General features: G+C 37.5%; 1 protein-coding gene across 4 annotated transcripts in view; it reads left to right on the top strand.

The window, feature by feature from the left end:
- Nucleotides 1-16,190, top strand: part of AUTS2 (activator of transcription and developmental regulator AUTS2) — a 1,208,818-nt gene that overhangs the window by 359,260 nt on the left and 833,368 nt on the right. The window contains exon 1 of one of the 4 annotated variants that reach the window (XM_055562778.1): nucleotides 3,831-4,339. The exons of 2 other annotated variants lie outside the window; for them this stretch is intronic. In XM_055562778.1, coding sequence (XP_055418753.1) covers nucleotides 4,292-4,339 — 48 coding nt within the window. In that variant the 5' untranslated portion in view covers nucleotides 3,831-4,291. One more of the 4 variants, XM_055562777.1, reaches the window with a different exon arrangement.

The following is a 16,190-nucleotide window of genomic DNA, read 5'->3' as shown; positions in this document are numbered from 1 at the left end:
TCTGTCCAGGGGACTCTCCAGGCAAGAATACTGGAGTGTGTTGCTGTACCCGCCTCTAGGGGATCTTCCCAATCCAGGTATCGAACCTGCGTCTCTTTATGTCTCCTACATTGGCAGGTGGGTTCTTTTAGTGTCACCTGGGAAGCCCTGTGCATTGTTCAATTGGTAATTCTTTCTTAAAAAAAAAAGAATCAATTTTTGGCTTTACTAGGTCCTCATTGCTGTGAATGGGGCTTTCTCTGGTTGTGGTGAGCAGAGGCTACTCTTCATTGCTGTGCATGGGCTTCTCACCGCAGGGGCTTCTCCTGTTGTGGAGCATCGGCTCTAGGGTGCGTGCGCTTCAGTAGGTGGTGGCACACGGGCTCAGCTGCCCCTTGACACGTGACGTCTTCCTGGACCAGGGATAGAACCTGTGTTCCCTGAATTGGCAGGTAGATTGTTAACCATTGGACCACCAGGGAATCTCCATATTATTAAATTCTTACATTTTGTTTTTCTTCAATCAATGAATGCCTGCTAACAATTAAAACATGATCAAATGGGGAGTTTATTATTTCTTTTTACATAAAAAGAGACCCTTATGCTCAAAGTTAGACAGTATTTGTTTTCATGAACTTTTAAAGTCCTTTGCCAAAAAGAATGAATATTCACTAAGGCCAGGAGTCTTATAACTTGGTTATGCAAATAACTTTTTGGAATCCTTCATTATGTTACTTTTTCCCCGTTTCTTTGAGTGCTTGGATTTACAGTAAAGGGGGAAAAATCACAAGGAAAAAAATTAACCTTCAAAAAAATTCCCAGTCTTCCACCATCTGTCCCCAAAACAGAATGTTTTGCCAGCATGTCTGTAAGTAAAGTTGGTCAGTGGCCGCCCTGCCATCTTTCCCCTTCCCATTCCATCCTTCTGTGATGCTGCTCACTCTTCTGTCAGTCAGTCTACAAGCCCCTCCGGGCTCACTTCTTTCCTTTCTCAGCCTGCATTACGTATGTAATCCCCTCACCACCCCTCTTACCAGCACCCTCAGTTCCTTGAAGGTCTATCCTTCTGCCCATTTCCACTCAGGAGCATGTCAGCTGTCTGGCCTCTTGAGAGTCTGTGTTCCACTTGAGAGAATTAAAACTCTGGGTGTTGTTATATAGATCAGTGGGCCTCGGCAGCTGTTGGCTTCTTCAGTATTGCCCATCAATGCATTTACTGAGTTCACTTTCTTTCACCCCTTGGTGGAAGTTCCAAACTCTCCCCGCTCAAAGCTGAAGGATATCAAACATTTAGCAAGAGCGTACTATTTTAGAGAGAATGTACTAAGGACTTTCCATGCATTGTTTCATCTCCACTCTTGCCATGTGACCCAAGTTCTAAGTTCTCCTTCCTCCATCCTATCCGACAGTACTGACTTAGCATCAGCTCTGCTGATTCTCTATGCCAAACCACAGGCTGTCACTTGCTCTCAGGAGACCTTCAGTTTAGAAGGAGATGCAGAAGAGTAAGTATGCAAGAAGATTGTATGATAAATGCCAAGAGGCGGTAAGTTCAGTATATTATAGATGTGCCCAAGGCAAACTCAGGCTGAGGATAAGGAAAGCTGGAGGAAGTGACAGCTTAAGTACCAGTCTGAAGGATGAAAGAATTTGATGTAGGTGATGTGACTATATGTGCTTAGTTGCTCAGTCATGTCCAACTTTTTGGCAACACCACTGACTGTCCGCCAGGATTCTCTGTCCATGGGGATTCTCCATGCAGGAATACTGGAGTGGGTTGCCATGCCCTCCTCCAGGGAATCTTTCCAACCCAGGGATCAAACCCAGGTCTCCAGCATTGCATGCGGATTCTTTACCATCTGAGCCACCAAAGACATAAGGGGTGTTCTAGAAAGAAGAGCTGCTGAATACTAGAAAGATTCAGGAATTTGAAAGAGGCCAGTAAGAATAGAGTCCTTTTTTCCTCGGAGGAAATAGAAGCCTTCAGGTACGAACTTCATTTACGTCATCTCGCACCTCCTAAGTGGTTTATACCCTTACTTAATAATTCAAATTAGAATCCACAGAGATCCTTTATTGTACATGAATCTTAGAGGATAAGTTTTGACACACTTGTCAATTTTAACATCAAGTTTTATTCTGGACTTACACAGCTGCTCTGCTGGAATAGTATTAGAATGTTAGAGTGTGTGTAGTAGAAAAAACTTCTTCAAAAATATGGGAAGATTTATAATTATTGTGATGTAACTATAGAGTGTTTCAGGAGGGCTTTTCAGTGGTGTGAAAGTGTTAATCGAACATTTTGTCTGACTCTTTGTGACCCCATGGACTATATGCTGCCAGGCTCCTCTGTCCATAGAATTTTCCAAGCAGGAATAGTGGAGTAGGTAGTCATTCCCTTCTCCAGTGGTAATCACTCCTATTATTTTGAAAACTAAAATGAAGCTACTGCTTAGCCCAGTGGTGTATAATAGCAGGTTAAAAAATGAAAGCATATCCCCTTTCCATAAAGATATGGTGTTGTTTAGTCGCTAAGTCGCGTCTGACTTTTTGTGACCCCATGGACTGCAGTGTGTCTGGCCTCCCTGTGCTTCACTATCTCCCTGAGTTTGCTCAAACTCACGCCCATTGAGTTGGTGATGCCATCCAATCATCTCATCCTTTGTCGCCCCTTTCTCCTGCCCTCAATCTTTCCCAGCATTAGGGTCTTTTCTAGTGAGGTGGCTCTTTGCATCAGGCAGCCAAAGTATTGAGCTTCAGCATTAGTCCTTTCAATGAATATTCTGGGTTGATTTCCTTTAGGATTGACTGGTTTCATCATCTTGCAGTCCAAGGAACTCTCAGGAGTCTTCTCCAGCACTATAGTTCAAAAGCATCATTTCTTTGGTGCTCAGAAGATATGTAGTAAATGATATTTAGGTCTCAGCCAACATTGTACCCTCAAAAACCTTGACTGTGGAAAATCTTGACAAGCCTCAAAAGAAGGGTCTGTAGGGATGAAGTGCAGATAGCCTTTTGTAGTTTAGAGAATCCTGTAGAGTTTATTTTAAAATCCAGATTAATCTTAATTATTTTGTATTTAATAAATATTATCAATTGTTATCACTTGGGGTAGAGATCCCAGTAGGGGTATGGAGAATAGGGACGAGGGCCACACCATATTATTAATATTTTGAGAATCACTCTTTTCCATGTGCCTGATTACCTGACTACGGCGATGCACAGGTGTCTCCCCTTCACATATGCTAAAGCCATGTGCCTGCGTTTCACTTCTCTTTCTCCATTCCATCTCTGGCATCTTGTAAAGTCAGCACCATCATTCTATTTCACAGCTTTTCTTGAAATCTTGAAAAGTTTAACTAGTTAATAGTAGTGAAACAAAAATAAAAAACACTGTCTTTAACATTTATTTCTGTGAGGGAAAGGAATGTATGTATAAGTGCCAATCATTTTACCAAGCTGTTAGTTCTTAAGGCTGAATACCAGGAGCTGTTTTGGCAGCTAGTATATTAGAAGTAAGAGGGAATGGCAAGAGAAAGCTGTTCCAGTTTCTCTTTCTCTGACTACACAGGATTGAAAGATGTTGTTTCAGCTGGAGAATTTAAAACCGGTTCTTACTCACTTTTTGCTAAAAGAGACTGGGCTGTTTTTAGTGTTGTAATCTTCTGTAGGCATGGAGAAGGGTCACCACCTGTTCTTGTTAAGGAGATCATGAGGTTAAAGCTGTGGCAGGGTCCTTTCTCTAAACTCTGGCTCTTGTCAGAATAATGTTTGGCCAGGTGTTAATCTGTGTCCCGAGGGGAAGTTCTGGAATTCGTTATTCATCCCTGGGGGTAGGGGTAGGAAAAGGAGTTGCCCTTCTGGGAGGGGACTGGGGCTAGGACCTGCCTCCTGCCTTTACTGACATGTGCCATTTGTGATGAAGCGGCTGAAGCCCATTTGAGGAGTTCTCCTGTCAGCCTGCCAAGAGAGCAACCCAGAGGGAGAGAGAGAGGAGGGAGAGGCAGACAGCTCAGCAAGGCAGTCCTGGAGTGCAGTTTCCGGAGCGAGCTTGCACCGCGCTGTAGGCGCCAAGGGAAGGTGTATAGGAACATTAGGCGGAAGGAGGCCAGATTAATAGTGCGTTTTCCTGTGCCTTTGCCTTCAGCCCCTCCTTTGAATACATGTCATCGTTTGGAAAACTCAGCATCTGGAAGAAGCCTTTGCTGAAAAGCAGCTTTTTCTTCAGCAGTCTGTTTTTGTTTTTTCTGTTCCTCTTTTTATTTTTATTTTTTTCCCATCTCCTTTTCCTCTGAGAGCAGGAGGTGAGACAATGATCAAGTCAAGCTGGTTCTATGTTAAGTTCAAGTATGCAGAGAAGGTAAGTCAATATGTTTTCTCTTCCCAAGGGAAACCTGTCACCTCCCTCCAGGCTTCTCATGTTGTTGAGCTCCTCTGGCTATTCAGGGAAGCAGATGAACCCAGAAGCTTTATTTGTGAACGCGTGTTCTCTGCTTTAATGATTCCTGGATGAAATGCAGGCTCTATACTTGCTGTCTGACCTTGCCACTGACCAAGAGGAAGGAGTCTTCACATTCCCTTCCAGAGGTATTATTTACTGTTTAAAGAAGAAAAATGATGAAACTGTAGTAACAGGAAAGACAGGCTATACTTCTTTAGATTGAATAGAGAATTTTCAAGAGGAGTATTTGCTATGAAACTTGATGCATTTTTGCCTCTGAAAGAAATTGACAGACCCTTCCTGTTACCTGAATGTTTGCTTAGTCAGAAGTTTTTATTTGTATTTTTTCTTTCAGTTAAGTGACTTTGCTCAGAGAAAGCATCCCCATCATTTTGGCTGTTGATGAGATTATCTTTTTAGTCTATTTTGAGGGGTTATATTTTAGGGAGGCAGTGAACTTTGGCTGCATCTGAGATTTCAGTATTACAGTACACTGTTTTAATATGTCATGACTAGACTTTGAGGAAAGAAGTATGTACTTCCTAACACATCTAAACTTACCTGAAGCTGTTGGCCATCATTTTGGTTCTACATCTGTATATATCACTTCTGTTGGGCATTTATTGGGTTAGTAATGAGGTTTCCAGGGGCATCCTAAAATGCCTCCCTTTTGTAATCCTTCTTTCTTTGCTTTGTTTGTTGAAAACACTGACTGTAGAATTAAGCTGAGACCCTAGAGAATGGAATCATGATATGGCAAGATGGAAAATTATGATGGTTTTTGTCATAATATTTATGATTGCATATACATACGCATATTGAAAAATTCTTCCATTTTTCTAGTTTAATTGACATTAGTACACTTTGGGCTGTGTTTCTCCACATTGTTATTTTCTGTGTAGGTTTGTTTCTGCTGTGTTTTTGTGACAATGAAATTACTTGTTCTTTACCCATAGTCAAAGTATAGGATTTTTATTTAAGAAATTCATTTCCCATTTTAGACATATTTGCATTGTTAACTATTAAAGCTGTTATGACTGAAATACTATCTTTGTGCATAGAGTCAGGACAGTTTGTCATTGTGATTTGGGGGTTAGTTTTTTCCTCACTAGATTACTTTCCTTTGAGCAGCCCATTACCTATTGTTTGTTGTTGTGAATTTTGATTAATTAAAAGTGTACTCTACCTCCATAACCTTTCCTTTGACCTTAAATGTCCTGCCATAGAAACCTGAAGCTCAGAGGTAAGGAGTGAAAGAAAACTAACGTTAAAAGCTGGAAAATATTTCAAGAAATGATCTTCATATAAAAGAAAAGGAGGACATTACATTAATTGCTTTATTTGAATAACTACCTTACTATTCCTGTAGCAACAAACCAAGGACGGAGTGCATTCATATACCACGGCATGCGTGTAATGTTAAACTAAATAATCTAAGACTCCATAGCTAATTGAAGGATATCCTGTTTATATTAGAATAGGGGGAATAAGAGAAACAGAAAAATCTCAGTCTTGTTTTTAGCCTGCTTATTGATGCTCTCGATTTCTGTGATTCTCAACAGAAATTCTGTTCTTTTGTTCCTTCACGATGATTTATTTTTTAAACTCACATTTTTTTTCCAGAATTCAAAATGAGTTTAGTTTCATTTGGAGAGATGAAAGACTTTAGTGTAAACCCAGGGACAGAGATGCTTAAAACCAAATTGCAACAATTCTTTTTTGTATTCTTCCTAAAAGCCATTCTTTTAAAGGGTTATTAATTTTGAATTTCCTCCAGTATTTTAAAAAGGCAAAAAAAGAAAAAGTTCATTTTCAAATACTGACCACATAAATTGATATAAACTTTTAATTATTGGATAGATAAAAAACATTACAGAGTATTTTTGATGGCCAGCCATTTCATTGTTTTATATTTAGGAAAATTATTGAATCAGTCTTAAGTAGTGAGCAAGAAAAACTAAGAAATTCCAGTATACATCACCAAAAACATGGGCACAGAAAAACATTTCTTTATGATAATTAGGATTCTGACCCCTTTTCAAAATTGAAAATACATGTATAGTAACACAAACATCTTTTTAGCTACCACTGCATGCACATGCCCACTTCTGTTTTTCCATTTAAATTATTATTTTTTTAATTGGAGAAAAATTGCTTTCCAGTGTTGTGTTGGTTTCTGCTGTACAACAACGCAAATCAGTCATAATTATACATATATCCCCTCCCTCTTGAGCCTCCCTCCCTTCTCCTGTCCCACCCTTCTAGGTCATCACAGAGCAGCAGGCTTGGTTCCCCTGTGTTATATAAGCAGCTTCTCACCAGCTATCTATTATTCACATGAAAGTATATATACATCGATGCTACTGTTTGTCTTAATTATTTTTGAGTAATCTCTTTCTTAAATTTGGTCAATACTGGGCTATCATTCCTTCTGAAATATTGCTTGCTTGAATTATGTTCATCCTACTCCTTGCCTCCTTCTCCTTCTATACATTCTCTTAGAATATTTACTATTTTCATACATTTTGCTATGTTTAATAACTGATTATTCCAAAACCTATTTTACTAGTCTAATCTCTTTCCCCAGAGGCATATATTTCATTGACCAGTTAGACATCTGCCTTCAAGTTCAACAGAAACCTCAGATGAAGCATCTCTAAAATGCAAAAAAGCAGTTAAATTTCCTCTTCCACAACCAAACGTTATCTTCTTCCCATTTACTACCATATCTTGCTGGTCATCTGTGTTCAAGGGCCCATCTTAGATCTGTTTTAGATCTCCCAGCTGGCTTATTAGAGGAGTCTCCTGGCTTATCTCCAAGATGTTCATGATGCCTTCTAGTGCACTAAGACATGTCTAGAGTGATCTTGTTAAAAGGTCAGCCTGTGTCCCTTAACCCCTTTCTTGTTAATGACTGTCCTCTCCTATTGAAGAATCCTCACTTGATGTCCTTCAGCAATGCTAGCATTGGCCTGTATATACATAATATATTTTATTGTAATAATTTACTCCAGAGTCTATGTCCTCTATACCATAAGACCCTAGAGTACTGAACTATGTTGTCAATTTTTTTGTATCTGTTAATTCCAACACATAACAGGTGCTCATTTATTCCCTAAATGTATTAAGTGAAGCTGTGACGTTTCTGGGGAGTCTAGCAAACATGAGTTTGATTTCTGCATCTACCATTTACTAGTAGTATATGATCTTGGGCAACATATAGAAACTTGATAAAAGTATTTTTTCATCTATTCAATTGGGAGAAGTATCACCTAATATACTTTTTAAAAAGTAAACTTTTTGAGATAATAGTAGATTCATATGCAGTTGTAAAAAATAATACAGAGTGATACCATGTGCCTTTTAAGTAGTTTTTCCAATGATAACACTTTATGAAACTGTTGTACAATGTCACAACCAGAATATTAATGATAATATAGTCAAGGTATTGAACAATTCCATCACCAAGAGGATTGTTCTTGGTCTTTCATAGGCACAACACTTGGCCTGCCCCCATACCCCTAGTCATTAACTCCTAGCAACCAATATTTTTTTCTCCAATTTTTAAGTTTTGATATTTCATGAATATTATATAAATGGAATCATATACTATGTAACGTTTGGGGGATTATCTTTTTTTCACTTGACGTGATTCTCTGGATATTCCTTCAAGTTGTTCTGTGTTGTTCCTTCTGTTTCTGAGTAGTAGTACTCCAAGGAATGGACACACCACTGCTCATTTAATCATTTTCCTATTGAGGGATGTCTGCGCTGCTCCCAGGTTTTTTTCTAATACAAATAGAACGGCTGTGAACATTTGTCTACATAACTTCTGTGTATGTTTTGGTGTGTAGACATCAGTTTTCTGTAGGATAAATGCTAAGAAATGCAATTCTTGAGTAGTATGTTTAATTTTTAAGAGGCTACCAGAACTGGCTTTCACTGTTTCTCTATCATTATACATTCTCTTCAGGGCAGTAGTGTGAGTTGCCTGTTTTCTCTGCATCTTCAACAGCATTTGGTGGTTTACTGGCTTTTATTTTAGCCATCCTGTTGGTGTGTAATGATCTCTCACTGTGGTTTTAATTTTCATTTTTATAATAACTAATCATGTCAGATGTCCTTTTGTTTACTTCTTGGTCATCTGAGTATCTTCTTTTGTTAAATATATCTTCCTCATTAAATATCTTTTGCCTATTTTTTAACTAGATTTCTGAATTTTACTGCTGAGTTTTTAAAGTTCTTAATGTATTCTAGATGCTAATCCATTATTGGATATGAGGTTTAAAATCTTTTTTTCTAATTCTTAAAGTCTTCTACAGAACAAAAAAATTTTAATTTTGGTACAGTCCAATTTATGGATTTTTTTTCTCATTGTATGGCTTCCTCTTTGTGTTAAATCTAAGAATTTTTTTTGCTTTTTGATATGTTGTATTATTTTCATTTTAATTCAGTTTAATGTATTTTTCCCCCCTTGAGACTTCTTATTTGATACATGAATTGTTTAGTGGTGTGTGGTTTCGTTTCCAAATGTCTGGACATTTTTCTGTTGCCTTTGTTATCCTTTCCTAGTTTGATTCCAGTGTGATCTGAGAACACACTTTGTAGGGTTTGAATTCTTGTACATTTGCTGAGGTTTGTTTACTGACCCATGGTGTGGATCTGTTTCAGTATGGTTTACTTGAGCACTGGAAAAGAATGTGTATTCTGTTTTAAGTAGAATGTTCTGCCGTGTCAAGTAGACCTTGTGATTAATGTTGAGTTCATCTCTGTATGTGATTTTCTGTTTAGTTGTTCTATCAGTTGTTGAGAAAGGGGTGGTTGAGGGCTTTGATTATAATCGTGGTTTGACTTCTTCCTTTCAGTTCTGTCAGTTTCTGCTTCATATATTTTCAGGTCTACTTAGGATTATTATGTTTTCTCGGTATGAAAAGTGAAAGTGAAGTCGCTCAGTTGTGTATGACTCTTTGCTACCCCATGTACTGTAGCCTATCAGGCTCCTCCATCCATGGGATTTTCCAGGCAAGAGTGCTGGAGTGGATTGCCATTTCCTTCTCCAGGGGATCTTCCTGATTCAGGAATCGAACCCAGGTCTCCTGCATTGCAGGCAGATGCTTTACTGTCTGAGCCACATCATGTGGCTTCCGTCTCTGTCCCTGGCAATTCTATGTGTTTTAACATCTATTTTATCTGATATTAATATATCACTATTGTTTCCTTTTTGGCAAATGTTTTTATGATAGATCCTTTCATATTTTTACTTTCTGTGTTGTATATACTTAAGTTTGATATTTAAAGAAACTCTTTAGATAGCATTGTAGTTGGATCATGTTTTTTAATGCACTGTACTAATCTGTCATTTAATTGGGATATTTCAAGTTTCATTTCCTTGTAATTATTAATGTATAAGGCACAAGTGTGCCAATTTTTTGTTTAATGTTTTTATTTTTTTATTTTTTTCCCCTTCCTTTTTCTGTCAATTATATCCTGGAATTTTCTCAGATTTCATTTTGATTTATCTATAATGTTTTTAAGTATTTATCTTTGTACAGCTTTTTAGTGGTTGTTTTTAGTGGTTGTTCTAGATACTGCAGTATGTATACATCACAGTCCACTGTGGTCAGGTTTTTGTCAACTCGAGTGAACTGTCAAAATATACAGTTCTGTTGAAAGTGTTGAAAATATACTCCCCCATTTATATTATAATTATCTTAAATAGTTCCTCTAACATGCATTTAGAACCATCTCAAGACAGTTGTAATATTTGCTTTAACCATCAGTCACGATTTGGGAAACTCAAGAGGAGAAAGTATATTTCTTTTGCTCTTTCCGTTGTTCTTTTTCCCCTTTCTGGTAGTTAAAATTATTTTATCATTTCCTATTTTTTTTTTTTTTTAAGAAGAGAACTTCCTTTATACCTAAAGATAGGTACAGCAACACATTTTCTTAGTTTTCTTTAATTTGAGAATGTCTTTAGTATGCAGTTCTTCCTCAGGAATATTGTTACTTGCTATCCAGTTCTGGCTTGACATTCTTTTCAGCCATCAAATGTATCTTGAATCTTTTTCCTGGCCTATAGAGTTTCTTATGAGAAATTCACTGTCCTTCTTTCCTCTGTAAGTCATGTGTTGTTTCTGGCTATTTCCAGAATTTTTCTGTGTCTTTAGTTTTCAAACCTTTTACTGTGATGGGTCTTGGTGTGGTATAGCTTCGGGCTTATTCTGCTACTTGAATCTATAGTTTTGTGCCTTTTGCCAAACTGTGCAAGTTTTACCATGTACTTTTTATTTTTTTAGCCCTTTCTCCTTCCATCCTCAGATGCTGTGAACTGAATTCTTAGAACTTTTGTTTCAATCCCACAGCTCCCTGATACTCTGTGTTTGTTTGTTTGTTTTTTTCTTTTTTCCCCATTAGTCTATATTTTCTCTTTTGTTTAGACTTAGTAATTTCAATTTTTTTTATCTTGAGATTCTCTAATTCTTTCCTGTCTTACCTATACCTGATATTGAGCTCATCCATCCAAGTTTTTGGGGTTTTTTATTAAAAAATATTTTATGATGGTAAAAAGCATATTATATAAAATTTACCATCCTCACCATTGTGTAAGTGTACAGTTCAGTAGTGTTGAGTATATTCACATTGTTGTTTCTTAACTTGCAAACCTGAAATTCCACCCCCCGCCTTCATTGCTATTCTATCAAGATCTAGATCCATAAAAAACACTGTCTTTACAATATTTTTCTTTTGCCATGAAGTTTTGACAGTGCATTTTGGTAACAAGATTAGAATTATTAATATTGGCTTCAGTGAAAAATAGTTAAGTACTTTAGCCAGAAAGACCATAATGTAGGAAACAATAGATTTTCTTCTTGAAATATTCAGTTACAATTGAGGTATTGAATTAGGAGGAGAGAATAAGATATTTTTTTTTTCCTTTAGTAAGAAGTGTTCCTCTTAACAGCTGCTCTGAACAATAAGTATTGTTTGACCATATTTGCCAGCCTTGCTCATAACCTTATACAATATCTGTCTAATAAGCTTAAAGTATGTACTCTCAGTCTTTAACTTCAGTTTATTTGAAATTTATTTACACAGTATGTTTGGAAATTTATGTAGTCATGATGACTGTACCTTATTAATATTTTATAGACTTTTATCTCAGTAAACTTTTGTTAGAGTGAAGCAATGAATTTGTGTCACAAAACCATTTGGAAACTTGAGAAGACACATAGGCTATGGAGCATTCTCACTTGAAAGACCTTAGAATTTGAACCAGACAGAACCTGTCTCCTCTGCCCTTGTTTGTTGTTGCTAGAGGAAAACCTGTTGTTTGACATGAGAAGAACTTGATGTTTACACCAGGTTACACTGTAAATTTTTTTCCATCGTTAGAGTGGACTGAGTTTAATGGAAAGACTATTCATAGATGCTTAAGGATGAGCAACTGCTCAAAAGTTCCAAGGGCTTCCTTTCCAGTGGAAGGATTTCAATTATAGTCGTTTTCTTTGAATAAGTATAAGGAGGTAAGTAGAACCCATTTCAAATGTTAAATTTGAAGACTGTGTTATTTCTGGTGTGCTTTGGAAATAAAAGATGCAGCTAATCTAAATCAAAAGCCTCATTCCAGATTATTTGATGAGTAGGACTATAGCTAGCAATTGAGCCACTTGGAATTCAAGTGTATATGGTACATCAAATGTGACTTTCATTAGGCAGTTTTGCCCTTGAGTGGCACCTAGTGCAAGTAAGCTGCCTCTTCAGCAGGCGCCCACAGCTCCCTGTTGACAGGCTTTGTGCTTTTACTGTTGTATCAGAAGATGGATTGAAGAAGGATATGGACTCATATTGGCTTTATTTTTCAGATGATACTTTTGCTTTGTTTTTGCACTGTTTTAGAGTATTTGGAGTAGCCATATGTATAGAGCGGTTGTTTACTGTATGCTTTTTGCATGAATAAATGAAAGTGAATTTATGAATTTGGCTTCCTAAATCAGAGGGTTTTGCTACACACAATGAAACTAAGTTTCTCCCCAGCTCCTTCTTCCCCAAGGTAACCCCCCACCCCAATTTTTTAAACTTACTGACTCCTCTGCTTTTCTAGAATGTGATTATGTATACTTAGAGTAGTTGAAGGATGTCATAATATTATAGAAAGTGTAGGATAGATCAGTTTTACATAGGGAGGACTGAAGAGCTTCCCTGAAATTATGAAAGTGATGTTTCAACCTCTGAAACTGATGGATCTTACCCATGGATCTTTGTGAGGAAGGGTATTTAAATCCCATTCATTTTACTTGTTAGGCCAAAGTAAATCAGCTTACACATTTTGTTCTTTGGTAGAATACATATTCCTGAGATCATCAGTCCCATAGTGCAGTTACAAAACAGAAACTGCTAAAGCTTGAAACCATTAAAAGAAAAAAGTGTATACTTTAACACATTATTTTATGGTAAGACAAGACTTCCTCTAACAAATCTTTTTATATAGATCCTTGTTTGCATTGGCTGCACATTGGAACCACTGGGGGAGCTTTGGAAAAAAAAAAACATTGAAGTCCAGGTATCAACCCTAGAGATTCTAATTAAATTGATCTGAAGTTTTTAAAAAGTGAGTTTTTAAAAAGATCCTCAGGAGTTTTAAATGTTCAGTGAGAGCTGTTTGAGAATGGTTCCACTGATTTGCGTTCCAATTCTTCTTCCTTGAATAAACCACATCCATAATGCATTGACCACAATTGTCTATGAGGGTTTTCTAAAACTGTTGAAATAACTTAGACATATGTGAGTAATCTTGAGTGCAAACTCCTTTTTGGTTCCTCCTCCTAGTCTTTAGGATTGTCTCACATTTAATTCCAGAACAGTTTTTTTTTTTTCTTTTTTTAAGGAGCCCCCCTTTACTGTGTTCAGCTTAATTTTTAAAATATTTAGTTATTTATTAATATTTATTTACTTTTGGCTGTGCTGGGTCTTCGTCGCTGTGCAAGCTTTTCTCTATTTGCAGCGAGTGGGGACTACTCACTAGTTGTGGTACACAGGCTTCTCATTGGGATGGCTTCTCTAGTCGTGGAGCACAGGCTCTAGGCACATGGGTTTCAGTCGTTGCAGGGCGTGGCCTCGGTGGTTGTGGTTCCCTGGCTCTAGAGCACAGGCTCAACAGTTGTGGTGCACGGGCTTGGCTGCTGTGCAGCCTGTGAGATCCTCCTGGACCAGGGATTGAACCCATGTCTCCTGCACTGGCAGGCGGAATCTTCACCACTGAGCAACCAGGGAAGTCCCCAGCTTAGTTTTTATGGAAGTAATATCTCACTTTCCTTTTACCCTCACTGTTTTACATGATATGTAGTTAAATACTGGCTATAACTATTGGAAACAGGTATGGAAACAAACTGTTTACTCTTTGTGTATAATGTATTGGTGCCTTCTAAAGCGGCATTCATTGGCTATGAATCATTCAATATGTTTCACAAAGGAAATGAGGACCATCAGTTGATTTGGCTTGTCAGTTGAATAGAAGTCACTTAAAAGAGCATTTATTATAAAAGATATATGGTTGGCCTGATATTAGGTCAATTAATAGTCACCTAAAATCAGGTGATATATATTTCATTTTTATTCTGTAAGTAAGTATGGATTTTCTTCCTTATTTCGTATTTAATTTTTTACTCAAGACTTCGGGTTAATTAACATCTAATGTTAGTACTTAATGCACATAGATATGATCAATATAATCGCTTTTATCTCATGAGTGAGTACTGTTTATTGCCTGTGATTTTTATATTCCATTACAGCCATCTAAATGGTACTCATCATGGTCTTTATTACCCATCATCAATGCTTGAGAGTTGTGAAGTCAGTCTGGTCTTTGAGTGTCACAAGTCTTGAAATACTTCAAATTTGTGTATAAATCGTGGAAAAACTTAAAAGAATAAAATGCAAGCATTAATAAATGGCATCTCCTTCTAACAAGATACACTGGGAGTCATTAGAGCATGAGTGGGCCCCTGATGGGCTGTGTGAGATTGGTCAGAGCCATCATGATACGCGTCCTCCAGTTCTTCCCATTTGAAATGTGCACATAGTGAGTTGTTTATTCTGCATTGTTTATGGTGGTAGCATTTGCACTTACCGTCTTTTTCTTTCATTTATAAAGCTAATCCTGAGTTTCTATTTTTGCTTAGCTATTTGTTCACATTAATCTGGTTTGTATCTGTTTGTGTTGTTTTGTTCTGAGATCAGATGTTCCTTGAGGACAAGAAATCTAGTCTTCCTGGAGTATATGTGTCTGTGGCATAGAACAAAGTTTTAGGAATATATTGCCTGAATTTAATTTATTGAATTGGTCTATGGATGTTTGGCCTGTCTCTGTGCAGGGAAGAATACCAGACTTCATGAGAACTGGTCCCAAGAACATTTTTATTTGCTTTCTTTCTTGGGCAGGAAATAAATGGTGTAAAAGCAGCTAAGAGCAAGTAACCTTGGTCTGTGCTTTTTCCTTCTGACTGCTCTGTTAGATTATCTTTCAGGAAAGCTGAGTAAGCTTAGCACAGTGAATACTAAAGGGAATGCATGGCTCCCCTCTCATGGGACTTAAGTAGTGTTTAACACCACCATGAAATCCTCAGCTGTGGCTTTCTCTAGCGTAGAATTTGTCTAAGAAAGATTACAAGAACAAGGAAGGCTTTGTGTGCTATGTTTTCGGGTGGTTTTTTTCCCTTTTCTTTTCCTTTCTTTTCCCTCTTTTGCTCCAGGGCATCCATAAAAACATGTATGTTTTTTGTATTTTATTTGGGCCTCTGGAGTGTGCATGTTATTTATGTGTGAGCCTGAGAGAAAAATAAAAGACAGAAGCAAGGCCATGTTTACCAGTGGGAGTCATCACCCACAGGTAAAATGAAGAAAAATTACATGAATGAGTTTGTTTCTCTTCAGCCTCTTTTACCACTCAGGGAACCAAACAAGCTGTCAGAGAGAAAACATGGGTCTTGGCATGTGATAACCCAGCAGCCTGGCCATTTACTTAACCAGTGGAAGACTCAGTTTTGCCCTGTCCTTGACAAGATGAAAGCCTTCAGAGAGAATTAGATGGGGTATAATTTGGGGACATACTCAGAATCTTTTTTGGTATAATGTTCGAGGACTTTATCATAGTGACTGTCATCCAACAAGAAACAAGGGAAGACTTTACTGTTTAATGACAAGGAAAGACTGTTTGAATTTTGGAGCTGAAAAGCAATGTAGTCCAACCCCTGGAGTCTGCAGAAGGGCAGTAAGCCTAGAATCCTGCTTAGTGGCTGGAAGTGTAGACTGTAGTTGGAAACCAATGGTGTAACTGGACTTGAACCTTTTCTTTCATTCATTACCAACTTTCCTTTCCTTTTGTTAGGAAAAAGCCATTATAATCCTAACATTGGCATAAGTTTTAGTTTTTGCTTGTGCCTTTCCCTGTGTGCCCTTATTTACTTCTATAATTATTTCTACATGCTTTTATATTGTCCTTTTTGCACTTATCCACACCTCATTCTTTCTCATGTTTCTATGTAGTATTTGTCACAATTCCTTTGGGTTTTCATTATAACTTGCCAATTTATTCCCTTGTTGAGAACTTACATGGAGTCAGGTTTTTTTTTGGCATGAAGGAAAAATCCATAGAAAATGATGTGGTGGATGTAGCTTTACATTATCATTTCCAAATTGTTGAAGTTCCTGAGAGTGACTTCATTACAGTGATAGGAAGCATGCTATAGCCCTCTAGAATCTGAAGGAGTGTGCC

Source organism: Bubalus kerabau, chromosome 23 (assembly GCF_029407905.1).
Source record: "Bubalus kerabau isolate K-KA32 ecotype Philippines breed swamp buffalo chromosome 23, PCC_UOA_SB_1v2, whole genome shotgun sequence".
NCBI classification, from domain to species: Eukaryota; Metazoa; Chordata; class Mammalia; order Artiodactyla; family Bovidae; genus Bubalus; species Bubalus kerabau.
This window is presented reverse-complemented; position numbering and strand designations above follow the sequence as displayed.